A 27,712-nucleotide genomic window follows, 5' to 3' on the forward strand; every position below is an offset into this window, starting at 1 on the left:
AGATTGCAAAACTGCAAATAAGAGTTTACATGACACGATGAATTGTGGCCAACGTAAATTTGGATGTACTGCATTGCAGTATATATTAAGAGTTACAAAGTATTCTCATTTTAGTTCAGTCTCTATTCTTAGACTGTTTATTTTATTATACTTTATATGTATCTAGTATTATAAACATAACGATCCGGTTTTTATTTTTAAATTCTAGGTGACTCCTTGTCTCTTGTGCATGAATATTTTCCTATGCTTGGGTATTTATTTTTGTATGATCACCCGGCGTGTGCCCCGCAGCGATCTGTGGATGCTGGTTTTCCTCATCACTCATTTAATCTACACCGTAGGGTTGTTTGGAAACCTGCACATATACTCTGTCTTGATTTGTCAATTTATTCTGCGGCTGCTGCAATGATGCAACTTTGTCACCCTCCAGCATTGCCTCATCATGAAATTACTTATAGGATTTTGCCTTCACCGTTTACAAAACATACGGCTTTAAACCGCCGGGATATATTTATATATATATATTTAGAATAGCAAATGTATTCTGAATACACCTTCGTTATGCATAATGCATTTAAAGCCATATCCAGGTTTAGCTCCTCAAAATAACGAGAAAAAAACAAGCAAACTTACCTGCCACTTGGTGTCACTGCAGCCTCACATTTTCTCTTCACGGGTCCAATTTAAATTGGCCCCTCCAAATCAATAGGTAAGATGGATCTATTGATATGAGCCTGGGGCAGAGTCATTGCACAGAAGGTTCAAGGAATTGTAAGATTTTTAATTAGATCCAGATGTGACTATTTACAATTAAAAAGAAAACTGACAGTCCATACAATTCCACATTCAATTAAAAATGAACAGAAAAGGTACTTTAATATTCCCATTCTTGTAGCATTTAATCATACACTAATATTCTGTGCTTAAAAAAATAGCAACCTATAATGCTTTTATATTTAAAATTTCTTTTCCAAATGAAAGGAAGACAAGATATACACAAGCATCAGTTAAACCTATATCAACCTGTACACAGCATAGAGAACCCTGTAAGCTACTGGCCAGACAACAATACAAGATAAAACACTTCTGCATTTTCAGAAGGTTTCAGCCAAAATGACTCCCTGTTGACCGTTTATACATTTTGTGATCTTTTTGATAAATCCCTGATCTACACTCACAGCAACTTATATTTAACTCTTAGTATAGACACTAGCATGACCTTATTCAAAATGGCTACAGAATGCATTGCATGTTTGATCTTTAAAGGGAAGTACAAAAACTCATAAAAAAGTATAAATGAAGAGAGAATATCCAGAATCCAGGGGCACTGGATTCTGTGTTGGCTCATGCAGTGGATTGCAGAAATCAGTGATATGAAAACCAGTATCCTATAGTCCTTTAGGCATTGGGTACGTTGGCACACATAAAAACACCAACAGCCTCCTGACCTGCACATCTTTCTATATGTAGATTGACGTTTAAATGGCCACCTCACATCACAACCATAAATACAGGCAGGCCAAATAAAAAAAGGCTCAAATAAAAGCTGTCACTACTCAAGTGATCAAAAGTACAATAAAAAATATCTTGTGCATTACAGATTATTTTGTAATTGGATCTCTCCAAGCTTCATTCTAAGGTATCACAATAGCAGTCTGTACACAATTAATATAAAACACACAATATCCCAGAGATGTCCAGTCCTAAAACAGAATATCCCAGTCTTACTCCTCCAGCCTGCTCTTGCTGCTGCCGTTTGTCTCTATTATCTATTATTACTGTGTGGAGTATTATAAGTCATCATCATTATTATTACTATTGTTATTTTATGTTATTACATTAACGAGATGAATTAGCTTTTCCTTATACAGTAAAGAAGAAAAAAGGCAACACAGAATGAGGCCGCATTAAAGGTTGTAACTAGATCCAAGTCCCTGAGGGGTACCACATAACAGCAGAGTGAGAGTAAGCCCTGTAGGTCCTCTGCCTCTTCTCCACTTCATTGGCACGTGGTTCCCCCTGTTGTCTGGGAGAAATACTGCATCTGGTCCTCACCCACCACCACCTCAGTTTAGTGAAAGTAATGTAGTGAGAGGGCGATGGAGGGCAAGCGAGAAGCATCCTTGTTTCGAGTCAGTTCCAGGCTTTCCCTGATAATCTGTACAGTACATTCGGGAATCAGTCTGCATAGGGAGCAGCCTCATTCCACAGAGATCTTAAGTGCTTCATTAACCAGGAAGGGGTGAGGGTGGGGGCAGGGGCGGGTGCGAGGTGGGGAAGCTAAGGCCGATGAAACCTAAAAGTAAAAAAGACAAAGATCTCATGAGACATCAACATACATTCCGTTTAAAGTTATGATCCTTTAGATTTTCAATTAAATCACACCTTGTTTTGCTGCTTTCTATTTATGGTTTGCAATTTTACAGTGATTGCCAGTCAATATATATACATTCTGTAATCACGTCTCTGAACAGTAGTAGTTTTTGTTGTTAGTGGCAGAGACTGCCATTCCCACGCTGGATTGAAACTGCTTTCACACGCATGAGGGAATCGTTGACAGGAAACAATGCATGTATGTAATCCGGTGTTACAGTTTCTAATTTTATCTCACCGATATCAGCCTCACTGTTTACTATTCACTCCCCTCCCCATTCCACAGTGGTATTAAGTTACTGCTAATGAAAACCTCTACTGCTGATAATTCACATTAAAAGTGTTTAGGTGAAACGCGCGGTGGCTTTTATTGTGAAGCAGTCACAGGAAACAATGTATTTGTCACCAAGGTTAGACCTATCATTACTTGACTTCTTTAAACCAGGCAAGTTATGTTGTACTTCTGACGAAGCAGTTAGTAGTAACAAGGTGTATTTGCTGTAGTGTTAAACCACACAGTAACTTCAGGTGTCAAAACGACGAGGACTGAAATCTGAAGGATTGTAATGTCAAGATCCAACTGGTAAAGCTTTACCTTGTGTAAATTCTGCTGTCTTCATGAACCTCCATTTCAGTGCTCTTATAATCGTTGAGCTCCTTACGGATAGCCGCCTGGACGAAACAACAGGAAAGAGATTGTCGGTTAAAAGTAAATTTAAAAAGGTGAAATGCCCTAATCATCGCATTGATGACAATATGATGTTAAACCGTCTTTTATATGTTGGATGCATTTACTGGGTTTGTTAGGCGCTTTCTGGAGATGACACACTGAATGCATACCTTGTCAGCGGGAGTCAACTTAGTCCACGGCTTGTCTGCCCTCCGATCATAGTCTTGGGCATCTGTGACTTCCACGTACTCGTGGAACCGCAGGATTTTTCTCGCCTGTAGTTCAGCAACTGTGGGTCTTTGACTTAGCTAAAATAAACAGAGGTTTTTTTATGTCAGTTTAATATCCAGCAAATACATGATTTGCCACTTGGTTGTCTGCTGTGGATGTGTTGCCTCACCTTTCTGGTCAGCCGCCGCTTGATCTCTCTAACCTCAGCTTGTCTGTCAGCCTGATTTTTGGCTAAAGAAAGAATGAGGGAGGAGGAAAAAAAAGAATCAACCAAGCTTAATTTAGACTAGAGAGTAAAGGCTGTTTCCAAAATTAGACATCTAAACTGTGATCCGTGTTTCCAACAGTCTTTTCAAGTGTAAATTCCTGTCATTATTGTGAGTAAAATCAGATTTTCTTATACATTGTAAAGAAATGGCTCAGTAAAAATGAGATGTGGCTTTATTTACAAAAACAAGAGTAAATCATAAACAAAACAGTCTGTCTGAACTGAGCTGTGATTTTTCATTTAAGCCTATGTCAAGGAGCAGTTGACTCAAAGCAGAATCCCTCATTTGCACTGGTGGGATTATTAGGTTCGGTAATGGATATTAAAAAAAAAAAAAAAAAAAAAAGGTGAAAAGGAAAGGAAGAGTTGATACTGACGCTGAAGGATGTTTCTTTGCTCGAGCTCCTCAGCTGTGGGTCTCTGGCTAAGTCGCCTAAAAAAAAAAAGAAAAGAAAAAAAAAGCAGCACTATTTTTACACAATTTCATCACTTTGTCATTCAGGCAGTAAGTAGGACAAAGATCTAAGAAATGATCGCCTGATTTCTTCAGGAAATGCACATTCACTCTTGTTAGATGAAAGGATACAAAGGCAATGGAATATGCACATAAGTATGACATTGTCTGTGTTTACCTTGTGAGTGCAGTGCCGATCTGTGTGCGGATGGCCTCCCACTGCTCCCTGCTCTGCCAGGTGAGGCCGGTCTGTCCTGGAGGCTGGTCGTCTCTGCTGCTCCTCTCTTGGGTAAACCTGTCCCTGTTTGGAGCAGAGGGACGGCTGCTGAGCTTCAGAGCCAGGGTGTCCTTCCTCTTGACCCTGCTGGCCAGGGCGCCTGGATAAAAGCCAAGCAGAGAGATGTAGTCAGGTGGTCGGGAGCACAAATCACTGCAAGGTGCTTTATAGGAGTCTTGAAACTAAAAACTTTAAATCATTTTTAAATATTTTCATAAAAATTCGTTATGCTTACTGAGTGGGGGCTCATCCTCCTCATCCTCATCTGAGTCTTCATCTTTATGAAGCACAGGACTGTCTGAGTCACTGTCCTCCCCGTGAATCTCATGCTCTTCTTCCTCATCCTCTTCCTCCTCTTCTTCCTCCTCCTCCTCACTGCTGTTTCCCGCTGGGATGACACAAACACCGGCATCACCGACCAAGCACCTACGACTCCGTGGCTCCAGCTCTGGCTGGGGGATCTCCCCATCGTACTCCTCCTCTTCTTCGTCATCTTCCTCCTCTTCCTCCTCCTCCTCCTCTGAGTAGTCATCTTCAGATCTAATGGAAAGAGAGAGAGAGAAAAAATATATATATATGCATTATGCATACAGATAAAGCGTCTATTTCTGTGTATTTAAATCATTTAGAAAAAGCTTTTGCACTTAAAACAAGACTGACGCCATTTTAAACTAGTTTTACCAAATGAAAATTTATGTATCCAACCTTCAACATTACATGCTTCAGCCTAACCAGGAGGTGTATCCCATCCTCACTCTTTTAGCTATACTTGACTTTGCAATGATCAAGGTAAGATTTTCTCCTGCTCTAAATGGAATCAAGTACAAAGTATACAAGGCTTAAAAAAAAAAAGGATGTGGACACTACTCAAGGTCACATGCAAAGCTGGCTTGCATGTTGGTAGAAATATGGCTGAAAGACATTACATATTTCTGTCCTCTTTGTCCGCTCTGGTTGTTTTGCTTGTGCTGACTTGTGATTTTGTGTCGACAGAATAGCTTTGTTTTAAAAAAGTTCCCCTGTTATTATGCGCAGAGCGACTTACAGTTTTAGTGGCTGGATGCTGACAGGCAGGGGGCGACCACGATCTCCTTGGTACTCTGGCGGGGTTTCAAAAAGCAGAGTGTGTGCACGCTGTGACCCGTCTGGATGCGGCTGAGCCGGGCCGGGACTGGACAGGGCTCGCTGGATCATGATATGCAGCGGCACAGGAGCCGGGCGCTGGGGAGACTCATTGGTTGGGCTCGGCGGGTCAAACAGCATGGGTATGGGTTGGGGCAGTGGGTGGGGGTAGGAATGCTGATGATGGAGGTGGTGGGTGTGTATGTGTTGGCGGGGTGGAGAAGGTGGTATGTGAGTTGGCAGGGGAGGGGAGGGAGGAGGGGGAGGCAGCTGGTAACCAACAGGGAGGCTGCTGTGGTCCTCCAGAGAAAGCGGCGAGGGGTTGATAGGATGGCTTGAAGCAGAGGAGTCCTCCGTGTTGCGTTTGGTAACAGGGGTGGTCCTCTTGGGGGGCATCGGTGGAGAGGGCTTGGCTGGCAGAAGACTGGCACCCCCGGGGGCTTGGGTGAAGTCACCTGCAAATGAAACGGTTCATTCCTCCAGTCATAAAGCAAAAAAGCTATAGCTTAGGCCTGTGAGTGATTTGCTACCAAGTGCTTTACTTTTCTATCTAGTTTGAAAGCACATACATCAGCCATACATGTACGATGTACCCCACAGGACAGATTACACATGAACAAATATAAATACTGGGATTACATGTCTGACTGAGCATTACTGTGTACATACAGTGAGTTGGATCACATGACCGTGTCAACATGGACGCACACTGCCCTAACAAACCAGTGTGCAGCATGTGCCCCAGGTCACAGAGACAAAGGAGATACATACAGCCTACATGCCCTACACAGCCAGATTCTAAACCATCTGTAAATTCCTTGTTTATTAGCATATTTCAAGTGCAAAAGCTCAGAAACAAAAAGCTTGAATGCAAAACTCAAATTATTTGCATGCACATTTGTATTTTTGCCACAAGATTCTTATAACTGTGGAATGGCTGTAAAGCATCATCAATGTTAAAAGCCATAGCCGTGCTACTGAGGCATAATAAGAGGTAAGTGTTGCAAGACTTGAAACATGCAGTAGACAAGACTGAACTGGATTACATCTTCCTCTCTAAATTAAGTCAAGCCCTTATGTTAGAACCCTTTCGCCACTCCACCCATCCATCCATTCACACATATCCACCCATCCATCCATGACAAGAAGCTAAGTGGATTAGCGCTATAAAATTCACTTGATGCATTGCAGGCCACAGCTGGAGAGTACAGCACTGAAAACACAACTGCTCAGGCGCACAGAAGTTGTCTTTCATACTAACAACGCACCGAGCACACTCATTATCTGCATGCGGCTCCTATATACCACACCCAAAGAGAAGCAATCAGGGCCAGTCGACAAGATAAAGGCATTGTGCCAAGTGTGTTGGCATTTAAAAAGGACGCGACATGATGAAGAACGCAGACTTTGAAGGAGGGCATTGCAGACACGGGCACCCTGGCCACAGAGATACCAGAGGGCATCTTTTTACCTGAGCGCAGGCCGCCGGCCCGTCGGCACAGGTAGACGGGCAGGGACAGGTAGACATCATAGTCGCACTCTCGCTTCCAGCAGGACCAGTAGAGCGGAAGCTGAGCATTCTCTCCCCCCTGCAGGGCGGAGACTAACAGGGAGGAGACGGAGGCCTTCAGCTGGTGTGTTTAATGAATGCCGGTACATGGTGTACTGTATATGTGGTTGGGGTATTGTCACGCTAAATGCTTTTCAATCTGTCATTCATTGAATAAAAATTTCAACAATCTTAATTATTATGGTTCTCCCCTCTCAAAAGGAATACTTCCACATTCTGGGAAATACGCTTATTTCTTTTCTTGCCAAGAGTTAGATGAGAAGATCAACACCACACTCATGTCTGTCTGTTTAATATGAAGATACAACCAGGAGAAGGTTAGCTTAGTTTAGTCTAAAGATTGGAAGCAAGGGGGAAGCTAGCCTGGCGTACAATACATACAAAACCAAAGTGTAAAAACGTCAAGTTGTGGTTTTTTGTCTCCTGCCTGTGAGACGGCCAGATATGATGTTGTATTGATCTTCTCATCTAACAAGCAAAAAAAAATATATATGAATTTTCCAAATTGTGGGAATATTCCTTTAAAATATCTAGTAACTCTGACTTTGTAGGACAGCTCCAGCGAACTGTCAACAACTGCATCAACAGGTGTTTGTTCTCTAAATTAGATTTCTGGTTGGCCTAGCCTTGGTAGTCCAAATATTGTGAATCTGAAAATGCTGTTAATTTCCAAATTAGTTGCACTGTATACTATTTTATCTGCCAATAACAATAACCAAAATAACCTGACGTTACTACACACAGGACATCTGATAATATTTTTTTCCCTCATGTGACCAGTCATATGACTATCTGATGACGTGAGTGATAAACATGTGACAAATACATAACACCTCACAGCATTTCATAACTACAATAAACCCTGCATGATGCAATCACACAGGAAGTGCACACACTTGTCAGGTAGCAAAGTCATCAGATCTGTTGATAAGATGAAAATGACTCAAAGTAGACAGCCTTGCCCGAGTGGCAAATTAAGGCAAGATCCCAGATTAGACAAACCCACAGTAAACAAGAACAACAACCGCTACATTGCATCTGTGTGAGCAGTGGCCCACAGCCACAAGACTCCCTGTTATCTTCAGAGTGTATAATGCTGGAAGAAGTGGCAGCTAAAATAGTCCAGGCGTAATAAGTAATTAGCTGGGGAAAAGATGCTCAAGCTGTTCAGATAACATCATTACCAGGATTGTGTGTCGAGTGTGCGTTTTTTATGTGTTGCTAGCTGTGAAGACTTCTCTTTGCCATCAGTTGTGCACTGACTCATAAATGTACATACTGCATTCGCCAGTGGGAAAACTACGTGCTAACTGAGCTGACATCTGCGTGTTCATAAGGCACATTTGTGACTGTTGATGCGGGCTGCAAGTTATCACATCCACTCCCTCAATCACCTGTTCAACAGAAGCACCCACTGCTCAGCAGAGCTTACCCAGCATGGTGGCGTTGTTCCTGTTCACCGGCTTAGGTGGAGGCAGAGGGGGCTGTTTGGTGACCTGAGAGGTGGAGATCGGGGCTGCAGATGAAGACTGCTGAGTGGACGCACCCGCAGAGGAGATGCACCGAACAGGTTTGGACGCTGCAGCCGAGGGGGCGGAGAGAGAGGAGTACTGGGTCGTGGGGTGGTTGGATGGGGTGTGAGGTGGAGCCTCGCTGTCAGGTTCAGGGCTGGAGCTCATCAGCCATTTGGGAGGCATGACAGGTTGTTTAGGTGGCAGAGGTTCACGCAGGGTGTTCCGCAGGGCTTCCGGGTCATGGACAAAATGGCTGTCTGGCTCTATGAAAACACAATATTATGGGGATATGTTATATAACAAAAGTTCATTCTACATATCTCAACTGAGATAGAAAAATTAAAAAAAAAAAAAAAAAAAATGCCAGTAAAACTTTAAAATCAGTGTCCAGCTGTGGTGCACACACAATATTCTAAATAGCAGGCATTTAAAAAGTGTACTTTTATCTTTGCCATTATAGACATAGCGTCATCGCATCGTAAAACATATCTCTACATGGCTATAAAAGTTTCAGTTCAGGGACTGAGCAGTGAGCCATTTTCTGCTGCTTCACCACTCCAAGCGCTCTCTGTGATAGCACTTGTTTGAGAATGGCATTATCTAGGGATCAGCTGTGAAGATAAACAGAGTAGGCGGCTGCAATTACCACCAAAAATCCACCTCCCTCTACCCACCCCACCGCACCCCTGAGCACCCCCCACACTGCTACTGCTGCTGCTGCTGTTGTTGCTGTTGCTCCCACGCCATTCCTCAAAGCTGCAGCTCTGAAGTTTAGGGTTATTTATTTATGGTTGAGCCTTTATCACTTTGACGTGATACAACCAAAGAGGAAATAATCTAGAGGAAACTAGGAAGTGAGCATGAGGAACAGAGAGACAGAGAGAGAGAGAGAGAGAGAGAGAGAGAGAGAGAGAGAGAGAGAGAGAGCGAGAGAAAAAGAAGGACTGAAAGCAGATGTGATAAAGACAGAAAGTGAGTGGGAGAGGGAGAGAAAAGCAGAATCAGAGAGAAAGAAAAAAAGGAAAATAAAGGTGAGACAGAGAGAGAAGAGCTGAGCAGTGACACATGAAGGAAAGTGGGAGAAAATCTGTTCACCTTCATATCTGTCCACAGAAAAAATTCTCTTTTCTTTTTGTAGTTCTGCATTGGTGTTGTCAATATGATGATATGACAGTGGTTCATGTGCCAGATACATGACAACTGGACGACTTAAGTCTAAAAACAGCACAAAACACAAATATTTCTCAAAGTGTAACTTTTTAGAGAAAACAATGAGCTGTGGCTCTTCGCCACTTATCACTGAACTGACAGAGTTAGTGTTAAGTGCAAAAGCGGGTATAATGATCATGCCATATTAATTAGGAGAGGAGAAGAGAGGACAAGCTATTTCCTCATGTTCCTGAATAAGAAGCGTAGCTGGAGCAGGGCCCTTGGGAGCCGACAGGAGCCCGTCTATATCTGGGAGGACAGCACATAAGCAGGAAAGTGACAGCAAGAGGGAGGGAAAAAAATACATAGACTGAAGAAACACCTGCTATCTTCAAACACATTTGAAGGAAGTCAAGTTGTAAAATATACACCTTATCTTGGACTTTCTCACACCGAGGAAAACTGAGGGATCTTAAGATTACAGCTTGTCACAATTGGTGGAAGACCTCAGATGACTCACCTCTGTAGGCCCTTCCCTCCTCGGCAGATGCATGTCGAGGGAGTGTAGGCTTCCAGTCCGCTTCCACAGGCCGACTCCTTCTCCCGTCCTCCGATGGGGCCTTCTGCAGCCCGGGCCTCTTCTGCCCGTCCTCAGGGTGAAGCCAGCCTCCACGTCTGCCCTCCTCCATCTGGCTGTGAATCTGGCCCTGCCAGACCATGTTAGGCTTCCACTCGCCCTCCCCGTGTGCACGTGCCGCCATCCCTCCCGCTCTTCGCCCGTCTTCATGGAGTCCTGTACCCCTGGAGCACGGAGCTCCCCGGCGGTCTCCGTCCGAGGGAGGGCGGCCCCTGTGGTCGTCAGGCTGGGTGAGCCAGGTCGGGTTCATCCTGAAGTCTGACTCGGAGGGGAGTTTGCCTTGGTTGCATGGGCTCCTGCCAGTGCTGAATACTCCTCCCCCTCCGGCTCCAACCCCAGCGCTTACAGGCAGAGTGTGACCATTCTTCACGTAGGGCTGCTTCAGGTTTTCTGCATCTGCATCTGCATCTTGAAAGGTTTGGAAAAAAAGAACTAGAGTCCTTGGTGAACAGATATAAAATTGAAATGATCCAACATCATTCTGAGTCATTATGCGAGAGCTGTCAGTGAGACATTAAATGTCCACTTAATCTAAATTATTAAAGTTTAATACTACGGAATATGATGTTCTACATGTGCATGTGATACACACAAAGACAGGTCGATTAATCCATTATTTCATTGATAGAACAGTAAATGGGAACAATTTAATGCCATTGGTTCATTTTTTTGATGTTTTATTAGGAAGAAATTCTGGATATTAGCTAGTACTGCCTTCACAAATATGAGGATTTGCTGCTTCTTTTCTGGTTTATATTATTGTAAATTGAGTACTTGTTGATTCCAACTGTTGTTTGGACAGATCAAGCAATTTTAAGTTGATTCCTTGGTCTCTGAAATATTGTAATGGGCACTTCTCACTATTTTCTGTCACTTTTTAGATTGACAAATTAACAGACAAAATAATCTACTAATTAATCAGTAATGACAATAATCTTTAGTTGCAGCCCTGTCCCACAGTAAAGAACAAAGGTGCCCTTAACCCAAGCTCTGTAGATAGAGCCTGTGTTTGTTGGTTTGATGAAGGAGCAGCTGTAGGTTTAATAAATGGGCTTCTGCAACAGCGGGGCCAGCAGAATGCTTGCACACACCCCTCTCAATGCTGTTTTGCTGCAGGGCACAATTCGTTCCACTTTTCCTCAGCTCTGGAGAGTGGCAAGCCATTTTAAACAGACATTACATTACATACACAAAACAGGAAGGTGAAAGTAAATTTGCCTTTTTAAAAAAATATATGTCTCAGACACCTGCTGGATAGGAGGACAGTGTTCCTGCCATAATGTATTGATGACTTAACTGTATTGTCTGTGTGGGTGTAATAGCCTCGGGGCTACTGCTGACACATGCAGACACCACTGTGCCGAGATATCAGATGAATCACAGAAGCACTCTTACCGTTGTCCGGGACCTCCTTCAGCACTCCCTGTTCGATAAGCTCCTGTCGGGTACGCCTCGTCGACATCTTTCTCTCCAGCTCTGCCATCAATAAACAGAATTAACGTTACATGCTGAGTTTTCTTTTTCAAGATCTCCATGAGGTAAAACATACTGCAGTAAAAATCGGTCACATTTTGTGTGTGACCTCATGCTCCAGAATTCAAAGGCGAACCCACAGGATATTTTGTTTGTAGCTTATTGTCTTATTGTACGTGGACTGAGAACATAAGGAGAACCAAGGGGCCTGTAACATTCAAGCAGGAACACACGCATTGAGGAATTCTGATGAAAACTGAATGTAACTGATATGACCAGTGTGTGTATGTGGGGGGGTCCACTTAGACTACAAACACAATGAGTTCACAACACAAACCTTCTGACGTTTCCTTGAACTTCTCGCTGCTTTTCTTCTTCCGCCACTTCCATGGCTTGAAGATCTTGCCAAGGGTAGAGAACTTGCCCTTACGCTTTGGGGGAGGGGTGCTGTCCCCCGTGCTGCCACCCTCTCCCACCATTGTGCTGTGGTGCTGCTCAGCTTCATCATCTAAAAACAGAGAGAACAGCATTAACGAGATTTGTGCAATTTAGGACCAGACAGGCTAACATGGAAACTAAGATCAGCAGTCACAATATTCTGACAGAGGACTTTCTACTCTTTCTGAGCTCATCTGCTGCCTTTGTAAAGGAGGCCGTGCTCGTTACGGCTGTTATTATCTTTAGCTGTTAGTTCTCGGGGACTGAGTGTGCTTTGGCAGGGTGATGCTGAGAGCTCATGGACTCCTCCACATATCCACAGTTAACAGGAGAGGTCTGATGCTGGCGCTCAGCCAGGATTTCTCACTGTCAAGTGCTCACATTCCTTGGCTGGATGGAGACTACTGCCTTATCAGCCTTTCAACCCTCACTACCTCTATAGCGAAGGGAGGCAAACACATGGATGCAATCACATAGTAGCAGGACAAAGTGTCAGTCGTGATACATACATACAGCTGTGAATCACGGAGCAAAAACTTTATAAGAACAGTGACCATTATGAGATGCCATCAAGACCTGAAGTACTCCATTATATGGCTTTCTGTCATTGTTACATATTCTGGGTTACGTATTTGACAGACCAACCAACAGGGTGATGAGCTTGGAGAGAGTTTCAAACATTAGCTCTCTCAAGGCTGCAGCTGCTGTATTCAGCAGAAATAATATTTAGACATAACACAGTGTAGAGAGAATAGGGTCCAATTTAAAACATCCAGTCTCATGGATACACAGGATGTCTTGGCGACACTAATGCCTTGCTGTCTGATTCCCACAACAATATGCTCCTAACACAGTACTGATGTGGCTTACTTAGCCATCCAATAAAGAACAGAGGAACAAAATAACAACAATATCATTCCTGGAGGGAAGGCAGGGGAAGTCAGGGTTAGCTACGGACCAGCACCCCTGGAGCTGGCAGGGTTTCAGTATCTTGCTAAGGGACACTTAAGCATGGTGGATGGTTGCTGACACAGGATTCAAACCCATTTTTGCAGCTGAAGGACAGTCTTTAACCGCTACGCCACACGGCTACCTCAATGCTGCTGGCAGGGAAAAATTGAACTGAATGCTTACATAGTGTTTAGAAACCTGACCATCTGTAAAACGTACTAAACAGTTGAAATTAAAAAAAATTTCAAGTTCATGCATTGTTGGCAATTTTAAATTAGTTTTTCTCTGTATGTCCTGAATAGTTTTAATTTTGACAAGCCTATCAAAAAACAGACACTGGTCTACCTGGAAGAGGGATGTTAAGCGTCCAGCTTCCATGATGGTGGGACTTGAAACAGCATGCCATGGAGAGGCAGGGAGCATCCGGCAACCCCAAAATCAACTGTCCTGTATATATCCCAACAGTCAAATCAGAAAGGAAGAAAATGCCAGAAGGACAAGTTGCAGGAAACTCTTCGGAACTACAGCAGAGAGGGTCCGGGTTCAAGGAACATGTCCGCACCATGGAAATCCAGCTTATCTTGGTGAGGTAGAAATCTGAGGGTTCAGACCAGCTGCCATAACATCCAGATTAAGCATTGCTTAAGGCAGCTTCCCTGTGATCCAGAACTGAGGTTCTCACACAGCACACTGCTCTGACACAGTGGCTCAGCTGAAGCCAGTGAAGCAGGATAAGGGCTGGCTGTGCCAGGCCTGCACACTCCAAAGCAATGCAGAGATGACGATCACAGACGACTCAGCCCATTCAGCAGGCATCCGTTTGAAAATGATGACTGACCATATCCTTAGAAGATTTGTACGTAAGCCAGTGTTGCCTGATTATAAAATGTGTCACTCCACCGACACAAAAAAATTCTAAAAATGTCAAAAAAAAAATCCAACTCAATTATCAAATTGAAGAGAGTTGTGGATCAACTCAAAATTATTGTTCACAGATACAGAGAAAAGCTCTCCAACATGCCATTGTTTCAATTGTAGTGAGAAGAGGTCTGGTAATGTGTGGTGGGAATGGGAATGGGAGTGGGAGTAAAGGGTAGAAAGAGTCACATAAGAGAGAAAAAGTACAGGACTTATGGAGGGTATGAGGTGGAGGGGGGTGCAGCCTGGAAACACAGGGAGGAAACAGCACTCCACCCTGATTCTGTGACCGAGAACAAAGACAACCTCTTCCCCTCACACTCAACAACACAGTCCACTGTACAAGTCATGGAAACGCAGAGCTGAAAGGTACAGTACAGTGACACCAGTCAAACTAATTGACATTCTTACTTTTAAAACATCTAGATGATATAAAACAAGTTTCCATTCAGAACAAAGCCAGAACCAGAATTCTAGTAGTCATGCTCTGTAATCAGGTCTGCCGAGATAAGGCATACCAGTCAGGAAACACGGGGGTGTGTGACACTGTGTGTGTGTGTGTGTGTGTGTGTGTGTGTGTGTGTGTGTGTGTGTGTGTGTGTGTGTTCCTCTGACGTACCCCTATCCTGAAGCCACACCTACCACTCTCTCAAACATGTCCCAGAGAGGCCAGATTTGTTTTTAACCCCATGGTTCATTGAGTCATGGCAGTCCAGTCAGGTGAGTATATGGTTAAAAGGAGATTGTTGTTTTAAAAAGGACCACAGCCTTTAGCCAATCTGTGACCCAAGCCATCCCGATCACTTGCGTAAGAAACCTGCTTCCACAGGGTGCAATGGTTGGGAAACACTTCCAACCTCATTACAACCCTGGACCTTGCCAGGGCAGATTATTATTAAATGTAATCTGTTTAATTGGAATCTTGTGTGTCCTAAAAATCAGTCAACCACTTAAAACCCAATAGCATAGTAGCACTAAGTCAAATAAATACAATTACAGCAAGCTATTTAAGGTAAGAAATGTTTTAATCTTTCCTATAAATTCATTACTTGCTACTTTGTCAAACTTAAAGTCATGATCTCTGATTAAGGATTAATTAGGCCCGTTTATACTCTTTAATATGAAAAATTGCAATAATTAAAAGGGAAACTGTTGGAATGGATACAAAATTATGTAAAATCTCATCCAGTCAGACACAATTCCTATTTCAAAAAATCCCTAAATAAAACGTCTTTCCAATATCTAATTTCACCTTCTTGTGTATTGTAAGATGAGAAAATAAGTGCGCAACACATGCATGAGTTAGTAAAAACGCAGCTGAGATTCATCCACGTGATCCCAGTGATTTAACATTCCTTGTGGTGGTGAAAGTGAAGGGGGTAGAGAGAGAGAAGACCGTGCAAAGTTGATTATACAATCTCCAAACCTCATATCTCCTCTACGCTTTAAGGCACTGAAAAACTACAAAATAGTAGGAATGGAATGCGTAAGTGAATCCAGAAACTCACCGCCATTGTTGTGTTTTTGTGGGTCCTGAGCTGGGGTCTCCACACGAAGGCTCTGTCCCATGATCCAGCCCCTGAGGGGCCTCTACCTGTCCTGCACCCGGAAATGTGCCCACTACACTATATAGACCAACCGCTGCACCTGCCCTCCTCCTCCTTTAGCACCATACCCTGATCTCCTCTATCTAATGTCTTTTCTTCTTCTCTTTGTTTCTCTCGTCTGCCCTTCTTCTACCCCTTTCAGTTCAGACCTTCCCCTGTCCCTCCCTCTTGCAGTCTCCTTAAGACCTTCCCTCCCTCCAGGAGCTGGACTCCCTCTCCCCCTCCCTCACTGACCCTCCCTCCTTGGCTCATAGCACAGGTCAGCATTCACTGAAAAATGCCTACCATTCCAGGGAGAAAGAAAAGTTATGTTTTCAATTTCATGTGTCTGCAGTATACAGTATGTGGTGCAATGTGTGCATCCAATAATGTATGCACAATGTGATGCATGCTATGTGGTGCAGCGGCTCTCGAGAACAAGGACTTGCGTGATCATTACACTGATCTGGGCCAAACCTTACAGTAAAAGCACTTAACTACCACACAAATAACTAGACTTAAAACCACAGAGCTCAGACCAAATTGTTTGCCCTGAAAACAATTATGTGCCAAACACAGTGGTGTCAGTATTTTTTGTTTCCCTAGAGCTGACAAGGAAAACTATATAAGCCATTCCTAAGTTAGTAAAGCACCTTAACTGGCAAACAAAAACCTTATTTTTGTCTGGTTGTGAAGGATGGGGGAGAAAAAAAATATTTGCAGCAATTTCAATCAATGACCTCAATCAGGAGCCATATTACACAAGATCAGAGACATGACTTTTTGTGGGAGCAGCATAGAGGTCAAGTGTGCCTTAAATGCTGCTCCATCTCCACATTTGAACAAGAGACATGAATCCCAGCAGCAGTACAGCTGCTACTACGACACTGGACTTGTCAAAGGAGGAATGAAAGATCACAAGTCAATCTGGAAAATATGAGGGTGCGTTAAATCCGATATATGCTGCCATTTCTGTATCCAGTATGCACGCTAAGATTAGGGTACTACTGTTGTTCAGAACTAGCAGAGGGCGTTTATCATGCTGCTCACTTCTCTTAATGCCTCCAGACAATGTTTTATGCACATCTCCAGGTCTCTTATCACAATATGAACCATCTCGGAGGCATTAGCATGACTTTGAAACATGTTTGCCAAGGAGCGCTGCCCTGTTTGGGGCCTGAATATAGAGAGGCAGAGCAAGAGGGAAAAAGAGAGACCATTTTCTGTAAAACTAGAAGAAAACAAGAAGTGCGGACTGGAACCCCTGAATTAGTGCTTTGATTCCCTTTGAGGTTTGAGTGTCTTCAGAAAACCCTGTCCACCTATGCCTCAGAGGAATCCAGAGCATTGAGCTATGTCATTATGCCTGGATAGATCAGAGTTTTCTGAGTGTTTGGCTGCATTTCGAGCTGTTTACAAAGATGGAGAGCTACTTCGGCAGTGTTCCTTTTCTCTCCCTGTGCCCCACATACAGCCTCCACATCGGGCCGGCTTTCAGAGAGAGCTGAGCCAATCGGCATGAGCCCAGAACCTGTTGGCCTGACCTGGATAATAGACGAGGCCAGGCCACTTTAGCAGGCAGACAGACTGAGCCAGGTACACACATACATGAACATACACAGCCCTGTCCAACAAGGGGAGAGTATGAAACATGCCCCTTGGATTGTGCTACAAAGCTCTGTGTCACTGCTTCAAGTCTCATTCATGATGGAACATTAGCCTTTTAAAAAAATGTCTTATCGTATTCTTCATAGAATGGTATAAGGGCAGAGTTTTAACTGCTTGTGTAGATGGACATTTTCTTTGATTGCGCTAAAAGCAAGTTTAAAAAAAGGTAAACTGAACACCAGCGTCACAGGGATCACATGAGTAAGGACCAGAGAGAGAACAAGCAGTTATTTCTAAATGTGTTAGTATGCTGGTCAAGGATGGTTTAGAAAATATGCACATTTATTTTCTTACCGAGAGCTAGATGAGAAGATCGCTACCCTCATGTCTGTACACTCAATGAGTCTACTGCCAGCAGGTGGTTAGCTTAGCTTAACATAAAGACTGGAAATGGGGGTAAATGGCTAGCCTGGCTCTGTCCAAAGGTAACCAAAAATACACTTGCAATTCAAAGAAATAATCCAACACATAACCCCCTGTAAAACAACAAACTGTGGTTGTAACACTTTTTTATGGATTAAATACATGAGATATGATGTGTTAGGTAGTGAGCTGTAGAGGTGCCAATGTCAATGTTCCCGCCTCTCTCTCGGCAGGAAGGCGAATAAGTCTATTTCCAAACGGTTGAACTGTTCCTCTAATGCAAATCCCACACTTTTGCGACACACCTGTAGATGTTTTTCACAGCCTTGTAGTGATGAGAATTGTGTATGGCTTTTATTGTGAAGTGTCCGCAGGAAGTCTTAAGTGATAGTCAGAGGGGATGGCTTAGCGTGTGCACATTTAGTACATCTTTACTTTTTTTTTTTGAAAGATTAATTTTACAAAACAGAACTGGTTATCTGAAGGGCTACAGCTGATGGTTTACCAAAAACCACCAGTACACATAATAAAAAATAGCACTTCCTTTTCATACACAGCTGTTAAGAGAGAGGGAAGGGTCAGTGTTTCCAGTGAAAGCGGTTAACACTGGGAGACAAAAGGTGCTGATCTTAATACACAGCAACTCATATTCTCAATATTCACAGTGTAACTTAAACAAAGACAACAGATATTCACCGAAACATGTTTTCTGCAACACACCACAGACGCATAACACACTGACCTATGCTGACCAGGGAAAATCCTGAAAAGCCAAGCTTTGGGAGGGGAAACTGATCCTCAATCAGACCCGGAGGTTGAGAAGATGTATGGCTGTAGTCCTGAGTGGCTCATAAAACGTGCAAGGCTAGACAGACCCCATAAACAAAGTGAATGTACAGCGAGGGATGAGTGGATCTACAGCTCTCTCCACAGCATTAACACTGCACTTAACAAACCACAATGAGCAACTTGGTACTCACCGCGATTTTCCATTACAGAGTTTGAGGCACACCAGTCGACGGTTCCTGAAAAAGAAAAAAGAAAAACAAAACAGTTTGAGCATCAACACCAGTTCAAGATGTGAGCTGAAACACTTTCAGTTAAACCAGTGTCATAGCAGTGGTATTTTGCAAGTGACACTTTCAAAAAAAAAAAAAAAAAAAACCAAGCAACACTGTGGTTTTGCATTCATGAGATTTTTGTTCTTAAAGGTTTTCATTAAAATTCCTTGAAGGCCCTAATTAATCTTCCCAGTATCAAAGCATCTAAAGATAAACAAAATAATTCCTAGCCACTATCAAGCCAAATGTAGTCGTGTCTATTTAGCTGAAGAAATCACATAAACACAGTATATTAACTATTATGTATAGATAAGCTTTTACTAGATTAACTGCTCCACTGGTCTGGTTCAGTGTCATTTAGCTGGTCATTTTTGGTACGATTAAATATTTTTTACCATCTACTCCGCATTCATGACTATTGTTATGATGGACAATATTGCTGCTGATGTTTTTTTTTTTTCTTTATCAAACACATTATTAAACACTAAATCTGAGCGTTCTCTCTCATTCTCCAAAACTTAATAGCCAAGTAATGTATCTGTTTGTTTTTAAAAACAATTTCAGGATGTGTGACATTGTACTCATTATAAATGACTTTAGCATCATTAACTGTAAATTTTTGGGAATATGAAAAAAAGGCGATGACATACACTGTAGAAAGTCATGGGTGGGATAGGGGTGGTAGCAGTAGAGCAGTATCTATTCAGGACTCCCGATCATGATGGCAGCTCCACCCATCTTAACCCCTCTGATGAAGAATAACAAAGAAGATTAGATTATAGTTAGTCATAAACCGAGAGCGCTGCCAAGAAGGAGGGAAGATTAAAGATTAGTGGGGACCCATGGATTCCCAGAAACTTGGATGTATCTCACACACACAAAAAAAAAAAAACCACCAACACATTTAAACCAGAATGTCTGGGCTTGAACAGTAAGACCCCCTTTACACCTGGCATAAAGTGTGAGCTGCATCTTGATATCTTATGTGGAAAGAGCAAAATACGAGGTGTAAGTGACCTCTAAAAACCTACAGCATAAAGGTGACATCGAGCTTCATTTAGAAGATGCAAAAAGCCATCCGCATTTCCTTCCTATCATGTTACAATCGTGCTCAACACCAGACACATTTTTTGTCTAGTCAGAGTCGAGCTCACACACTGCCTCAAGCTGCAGCACTGTGTATAGGTGTCAGAGCCAGAGGGACGATATTGAACCTCAGGAACGAATGTGAACACGTTTGCTACTTATTTTTAGTGCCACTAACTTGAGCAGATCTGCTGTCAGGGCAATAAAGGACAGTTGAAAGAAAGAAGTACGCTAGTTAGTGAAGCTTTACACAATTTGCAGCAGAACATTGTAAAAAAAAAATTGTATGTACCTCAGAACACATAGTTTTGGTAAATTTGAAGTAGATGGACTACAGCAGAGCACCACTCCGGTCAGCTAAAAAAAAAAAAAACCCAACAATAACCCCCCCCCTCCCAAAAAAAGGTTGCTACTACGATTCCTCAAAAGGATGGATGGATGAAGTGAGAGTCGATTTCTGCTACGTCATGCTGATGGTCGTCTTAAAATCTAGTGGAGAAAACGTTACCGGGCATAAACTCAAGACTTTTGGTTCCATCTGGGCATTGTTCAAACTATCCACGCGTCAAAGCGCTCTCACTGAAACACTTCAGTAATGTAATTTAACACTTACATTGACCAAGTGGGTCACCTTTATAACCACAGACTAACCCTTTTAGTACCTGAAGTGGATCATTTATGTTTGACACTAAATACGTTGCTGTGATTATTTTAGTTACAGACCATTCTGGCAAAGCAAATGCAAAACAAGTCGGGTTTGTTAATTTTAGAAATATAAATAAAATTCATTGGAAAAAATGCAAATGTGATATTGACATGCAGCCGTGATCCTTGACATTAATCCCAAAATAAATTGGGGAATAATGTTCTTATGTCACCGTTCCTAGGACTGTAACACTATGGTTGATGCTGCATACCCAGCTAAGCTTTGTGGGACTGCAGTTCACAATAGATCTTTTTGTGCATCCTCTTTTTGTTTTACCTTTGTGCTTTCAAACTGTAATCCAGGACAATTGTAACTCGGAACAGTGCAGAATTTACCAACACAAAGGTTTCCAGTTTTCAACAACTGTTTTATGAAACTGGAGACCATGTGAGTATAAAAGGATACATTGCACATGTCGGTGGTGGGGATTTCATTTGCCAAGTATTTTATCGGCAAGGGAGTTTGCATTTGGGATTAAAGATAAACAGTACTAGGCCATGTTGTAGAAACCAAAGGTCGCATGGTCCTCACAGATATGTAAGTTTATCAATTAAAGGTTAAATAGGAGGCACAGGATTTTCATATTTCTGGATAATAATGTCAAAAGACAGGGCAGACTACAGACCGGGCAGAGAGCAGCAGAGCAAGGGGGAAACAGAGTCAGCTTTGATTTGACTAAGTACAGAGAGGAGACCGAGTTAGACCAGACGGAGGCTGTTATTGAGCAGAATTTCTAATAGGTTCTCATAAACAAAACTGATAAATTGAGCAGACTTACTTTGCTGCACCTACTCGACCTGTTGCATATGCTCACTTTTTGGGAATATGAAATGTATCAACATCTGCTCCTCTCATTTCAAAGAGAAAAGGGGGAATTGGGTATGAATTCTAGGCCGGCACTGCACTATCAGACAGGATGGAAAGACAGCAGAAAGCAGTGAATGATCCATTTCTTGTTGTGCTGAAACTACTAGAAACAAATCAATTAGTCGATTCTGTCAATCGACTAATCACAGATACAGAGAAAATCGACAAAAAATCTGCAGCTCTTCTGATAATTTACTCACTTTTAAGCAAAAATGCCAAATATTTGTTGATTCTATCTCCTCAAATGTGAGGATTTGTTGCTTTTCTTTGCCATACATGATAGTTAACTAAATATCCCTGTGTCTTAGACTGTTGATTAGACAAAACAAGACATGTGAAGAAATTCCCTTGGCCTGTGGGGAATTAAAAATGGTGTTTTTTTTTCTGACATTTTATAGATAACCAATAAAGAAAATGACCCGACAGATTAATCAATAATGAAAATAATCATTAGCGCTAGATGTAGCTGATACCCTTGGCAACAATTTGTAGATCAATTAATTATTTAAGTAGTTTATAAAGTAAAAATCCCAAACATTTGCTTGTTCCAGCTTTTCAGGTCTGCTGCCTCTCTGTGTTTTACATCCATGTCAATTTAATGTTTAGCAATTTTAAGACATCGCATTGGGCTCTGGGGAATTAACTTCTGCATTTGACACTATTTACAGGAATTTTACAGTAAATTATTAATCATCTAATAAAAATAAAATAAATAAATAAAAGGAAAGACAATTAAATCAAAATAATTCTTAGTTGAAGCCCTAAACTCTAGACGTAACAGCACCGTCACACACTGGGCTGAAAATGGTTCATTCTTTGCAATAAAGCAGCTGGCATACTATTAAAGCCACATCCTTTGTAGCAGTCGGGAAAAACAAGCACAGTGATTTGCTTAGCGTGAGAAACCAAAAGTATTATAATGTGAGAAAAAAAAAAAAGCCAACCCTAAATGGGACCACAGAATTCCTTCGGTTCCTCTCTCAACATTACTGATGAATTTCATTGCAAAGCAATCCTTCTGGTGGTCTAGTGGACCTCCATATCATCTTACATTTCAGTGAACCACTGGTCTGACCAAACTGCAGCATCCTTGTCTTGCAGGCTAATGGTTTGGTCTATGTAAGGAGAGTTAAGAGCAAAAGCCCCTCTAGACTCTGTGATGGTGTGCAGGCTGATGCCACAGGAGGCCGTTTGACAAAACCACTGATGTAATCTATGATCAATGTCCTGCCATGTAGTAAGGCTCTGTCTGTCCAAGGCACATGAGTGGCCGTACGGCATTGTGATTCACAAGTCAGGCGTGTAAACTCAGAAATGTTTTCCTACCCATGTAATAAATTCTGCATTTTGGTATTCTTCTCTGTTCCTCTTGCAGGACAATTTACTGGCAGGGTCGAAGGTGAACTTCCCTGTCAGAACAAGAAGCCTGAATAATGACACTTAGGCCAATAATCCGGCCTACAGCCACATTAAAACGGGCTTTGAGTATTGTAGTTTTTTCAGTACCGCCATACAAACAGCCTCGAGGAGAACCCTAACACTACTGAGAGGAGTCAGATGTATCCGTGGTTGGAGATGAAATTTTTTACACTACCGCCCAGTGCCACAGCCTTGGCTGGATGACTCAAAATAATCGAGCTGAGCGGTGAGCGTTTCTCTCTGTCCAGGGAAAGAGAAAATATATTTGGTGTCTGCAAGTACGAGCGGAATCGAGGCAGTGAGGGGGTAGAGCTACAAATATAGAGAATTTTCCAACGTTTCAGCCACAGCCTCATATGTTATGTATGCATAACGCCTGCTTGCCTAGCTGCGTGTCAACTACAACATACATGATCCAAAGGGGGTGGGGTGGGGAGAAAAGAAAGAAAAGAACTGGCCGGAGCAGACGAATTCCACAATCAAATGTTACTCTGTTTCACTTGTTGTTTGTGTCACGCTCACAGCAAGTCTCAGAATGTGCCCATGAAAATGGGATGTTGATGGCCTAGTTCCCTTTCGAGATGTTAACCCTCTCACTGCTCTCTGTCGTACAGAACAGAGCCGATGAAAGTGATGAGTCCTAACTGTAGGGGACCTCTGTCACTCAGTGTCTTCACCGTCATGAAAGATATATTCTCTGAAGCCGTAGACGGGCATCGCAAGTCACTTCACAGTATTGGGCAGACGGACAATAAGAGGACATGACCCGCACAACAAATTAGTGGCATAAACACCTAATCAGAGCTCAAATATTGGGATAGAGGAGCAAATAAAGGAGCCAAAAGTCACCTCAGTTCCCAGCTTTCATCAGTCTCTAACCTTCACAGGACTCTATACATCAGAATGAACTAGCTTGCTTGAAAACTCAAAATTAAGAGCCCACATCATTTTCATGGATGATAGTTTTAGGATGGATGATACCAGCGGGGATTTTGTCCTTTTCTCAGCTTCCGTCCCACGAACGCACTCACCACAAATAGGAGCCACCAGTCAGGTATGTGAAAGTAGCCGTCACAGCCCGCCTAGAAGTCCCGACTGTATAATCTTCTGTGGAGCGCACACACCCTCACTGGCGCACTTTGCTAGCGCTGATTCAATTACGATGGGAGCGGAAACGGCAGCCGCTGGCTGGCTTATGCCATCTTTAAATAGCAGTTCACTTCTCACTCCAGCGCTTGGGTTTCGGGCACAAAAAGCCGCCAAGTCAGTGGAGGAATATCATTAACTCCCCACTGTAGACCTCTGTCTGAATCAAACTTCCAAACAATTCACATTCTTACTAACAGAAAACGGCGAGTAACTGATTTAATGCCAGTTGATAGATGAGACAGGTGGACTGAGCTGAAGCATACTTACAGGCCTGCTTCCAGGGAGGTATCAATGAAAGATCTGTAGATGGAAAAAAGTTGCAACCAAGTCAGATGAGCAGTCTCTCTGCTTTCTGCTGCGTGTAGCCGAGCTGCACAGCTTCCGCACCCCTCTCCGAAATGGATGGACGAGGGTGTCTGTTCCCAATCAGGGCTGGGTGAGCGTCATCGCCGAGCCTGCCCCAGAAAAAGCACCATTCACCGCAGGGACCAGTGGCCCACTTTTAGAAGGAGCCCAAAATGCTCCTTGCCATTGCTAAACTTTTCTTCATCAGTGTCCCTCCACCTGTGTGAAGAAGACCGCACTGCAGGGGGGCGGAGCATAACTATTCATCATGGAACCCAATGCGTCTTCACTACACCGAAGGCAATTGATAATACACAACAAGGGTTAACATGGTACGCTTGTATGCTCGCTTTACGTTCAGCGCCTGCAGCTTGAAGCAAATCAATCCACCTCTGCTCCCTGCCAGCGGCTGCTGCCTGAAGGAGGGTGGGGGTGGAGGAGAGACATTTAGCCGAGAGCTCCGGAGGAATCTCAGGCACAGATCAGTCTCATCTGTGATCTAACCGAATCAATCAGGCCCAGCTGACAGCTTAACCATCCCGGTTGCCTCTAAATGGCCCATTAAAGGAGGATGGGGGGGGGGACTTCCAATGGTTAGTGGAAAGAGCGAAGCCATGAGGCAGCATTTCTTTTTCCCCTCAGAAGAGCAAATTAACTTTGAGAGCTATTATACCACGGGCAGATGAAACCAGAGGAAATGCATGTTAGGGTATGAGAGAGGATACGGAGGATGGAGAAGGAGAGGAGGCACCTGACCAGACTGATAGCCAGGCTTTAAGAGGTCCCACACGTATTAATGTGAGTAGAATAAATACTATAAAACGAGAGGCACACATTAAAACAATCATTATGAACATATACACACACTTTTTTTTTTAAATGCCTTTTGAAAACACACTCTTACAAAAAGAGCTTCCATCACTCGCTTTTCTGAAAGGAAGTGTCTTAGCCTGCTCCTGGACTGACACTTGTAATCTGAATAAATGACTGGACGTTCCTTATGGCATCCAACATCTTGTAATGTCCTCGAAGGAAAAAAAAAAAAAAAATCTTTTCTCTCTTCGCCTATAATGAATAATAAAAAAAAGTAAATGTCTGGGGGGGGGCTTCACTCGGCTACCTACCATCTCTCGAATTACACTTTAATATCAGAGCCATGCCAGCGCAGTCTTCGCCGCGAAGATGTAGATGCGAGAGTATCGCGTCTTCCATCTTTGCCCTAACAATCCATGTCCTAATTAGATCTAAATGGAGCGCCGGCTTCTAATTGTAGGCTCTCGCCGAGATTAGACCGACTATTACTTAACCGCTTTCTGTCCCGAGGCAAAAACGCAAATTACCTGCGAGGTTGACTCGGCCTATCGCGTGAAAAGCGTCAAAACGAAGCAGCTGTTGCTCCCGGCGCAGACGGAGAGGACGGAGCCGTCCGCGTGTGCGTGTGTGTGTGTGTGTGCGTGCGTGTGTGTGTGTGTGAGAGAAGGCTTTCGACACCGACCTGCCTCCCGCTCCGTCTCTCTCCGCGAGCGGGATCTCGCGCCAGTGGACTCAAGATGCGGGTGAGTGAACGTAGTCAAGAGAGAGTCGGGCCGGCCTCGGTGAACGCGACGCCTTCCGGTCGCGCTTTTTTCAAAAATAAAAGCACTGCCAATCAACGCGTACTGCCACGTTTTGTACAAAATACCGCAATTAAAACGTAAGTTGGTATTTGTTGTGCATGGACTTGTCATTGTTACTGACATTCGAGTCAAATTTTGCTTTTCCATACATCAAGACAGACCATGAAGCAATTATCCATTTAGTAATTTCCTAATTATTATTTTTGGATCAGTGGTTTTAAGGGTTTCCTTTAAACGCATCCTTGTGCAAAATCCGGCGCCTAAAAAATAAAACTATAAATTACAAATCAGAGTGACACTCGGAAAACTGATCTTTTTTTTTTTCAGGTGCAGGCAGCATCCTCATCTGACGACTAGAGACAAGATAACACATGCAGGGAAAAGCGTTTGTAAGAGGCCTCGAAATGTTTTGGGGGGTTTTACCCCACAATATGAGGCGCTGTAATGGGGGTAAAAAACGACACTCGGACGTCCGAGGTGCACCTCACCAAGAGGTCTCCGACCACAGACGTCGACACACGCCGGAGATCACGCGCATCCTTTGTTGTGAGCGTGGACGCCTATGCGGAGCATCAGTGGAAAAATGGAGTTTTCAGGTGGTGGACCGGCAGCAGTGATTTCAGCGAAGGGGCAGCACAAAGACATGAACCCCGTGGCGCCCGGGATCTGCAGGGAAGCCGAGGTGTTCTGGCGCAACGTCGCACGGCGGACGTGCAGTTTACCAGTGATAGCGTTTCGTCTCGTATCGGCCAAGTTGGAGCGCAACTTGAGTTATTGTCTGCGGAGAGACGTCCCCTCCAAACTCCGCGGCTCATTCGCTCGCACGGGACCTTAGCACTCGCATTACCTCTCTCCTGACTTGCCCTCCTCCGCCTTCTCCTCTGAAACTAGTTACAGACGATTTAGAAACAGCAGCCCGGTCATTTCCTCACCTCACTTTCCCCCTCTTCCAGCGCACAGTCCAAACATTTTTACGCACTTACCGGAAACCATCCCGAGCCTGGCATCTCGGTACCGGTAGTTCTCGGTGGAGGCTGCATCTCCTCTGTGGGCGTTGCAAACACGGCTCCTCTTTGTTTTGTGAAGACTTCAGTACCCACCAGGCATTGCAGTGCATTGATCTGGGGAAGGTTGGGGGGGGGTGATACCGTTATATTATCAGGCTTCCAACCGTGAAAATGAAGAGTGAAGAGGCATTCACTTTCCCCATCCTATCATTTTATTTATGAATTCAATAAATAATATAAAGGTAGCTCCCACATATAGACCATGCTATCATAATCTACCCCCATATGACATCTAATTAACCTCACACCATAGACTATGATGCTGTGTGAATGGGGTCAAGTTTGACAATACAGCTCAGAGTTTTGGATAACGTGTACTATGAGTGACATTGTTGGCATTCTGTGTTTTATTCAGTGTTTTTCTTTTCACGCCCAGTTGCCGTCCCCAGAATTGCCACGCGAAAGCCCCCTGAGTAGATTTGCGTGACTGGTTCTGAGGCAGAAGTGAGACGTGCGGTTACAGAGGCCTCGGGAGCCGCCGGGGGATCCCTTCGCAAGCTGCAAGTGTGGAGCCATAATTCGTGTTTTCAGAAGAAGTGAATTATCCTGTATCTTTTTTTTAAATATATATATTAACTCTTGTCATGGTGTAGATTGTTTTTCAGTAATTTTCAAGGTGCAAAGTTGAGCTTATAAAGGGGTGTTACAGTTAGAGCAGACAGCCTGTGACTTACTACGGACTCACTCCGTCAGTAAACCAGTAGCACCGTAATGTCAAACTAGTCCCACATTGA

The 27,712-nt window shown here is 43.4% G+C and overlaps 1 protein-coding gene across 19 annotated transcripts; it reads right to left on the reverse strand.

The window, feature by feature from the left end:
- Window positions 1–1,902: 1,902 nt before the first annotated feature.
- Window positions 1,903–26,983, reverse strand: phactr4b (phosphatase and actin regulator 4b). Of its 19 annotated transcripts, none has more exons than XM_040117926.1 (18): window positions 26,895–26,912; window positions 24,218–24,405; window positions 19,374–19,471; window positions 18,643–18,687; window positions 12,076–12,246; window positions 11,661–11,741; window positions 10,149–10,697; window positions 9,575–9,694; window positions 8,398–8,742; window positions 6,867–6,998; window positions 5,319–5,850; window positions 4,509–4,813; window positions 4,175–4,373; window positions 3,920–3,975; window positions 3,444–3,505; window positions 3,214–3,351; window positions 2,969–3,045; window positions 1,903–2,296 (listed from the first exon to the last, which is right to left on the reverse strand). In XM_040117926.1, the coding sequence occupies exons 4-18, from the start codon at window positions 18,653–18,655 to the stop codon at window positions 2,281–2,283; spliced, it is 2,796 nt and encodes a 931-aa protein (XP_039973860.1). In that variant the 5' UTR covers window positions 18,656–18,687; window positions 19,374–19,471; window positions 24,218–24,405; window positions 26,895–26,912; the 3' UTR covers window positions 1,903–2,280. The 19 variants fall into 19 exon arrangements, with proteins under 19 accessions (XP_039973860.1, XP_039973859.1, XP_039973858.1 ...); XM_040117925.1 differs by lacking the exon at window positions 26,895–26,912 and adding an exon at window positions 25,791–25,861; XM_040117924.1 differs by lacking the exon at window positions 24,218–24,405 and having other exon boundaries at window positions 26,895–26,983.
- Between the last annotated feature and the right edge of the window lie 729 nt (window positions 26,984–27,712).

Source organism: Xiphias gladius, chromosome 22 (genome assembly GCF_016859285.1).
Source record: "Xiphias gladius isolate SHS-SW01 ecotype Sanya breed wild chromosome 22, ASM1685928v1, whole genome shotgun sequence".
NCBI classification, from domain to species: domain Eukaryota; kingdom Metazoa; phylum Chordata; class Actinopteri; order Istiophoriformes; family Xiphiidae; genus Xiphias; species Xiphias gladius.

What these genes read in the sequence shown, in the direction of transcription:
- phactr4b (XM_040117912.1), bottom strand. Translation starts at nt 13,692, where the DNA reads ATGGTGCGGACATGTTCCTTGAACCCGGACCCTCTCTGCTGTAGTTCC. An exon ending in GCAAAGAAACATCCTTCAGC is followed by an intron (nt 3,506 to 3,919) that starts GTCAGTATCAAC and finishes TTCTTTCTTTAG; the next exon opens with CCAAAAATCAGGCTGACAGA. An exon ending in AGTTGACTCCCGCTGACAAG is followed by an intron (nt 3,046 to 3,213) that starts GTATGCATTCAG and finishes TGTTTCGTCCAG; the next exon opens with GCGGCTATCCGTAAGGAGCT.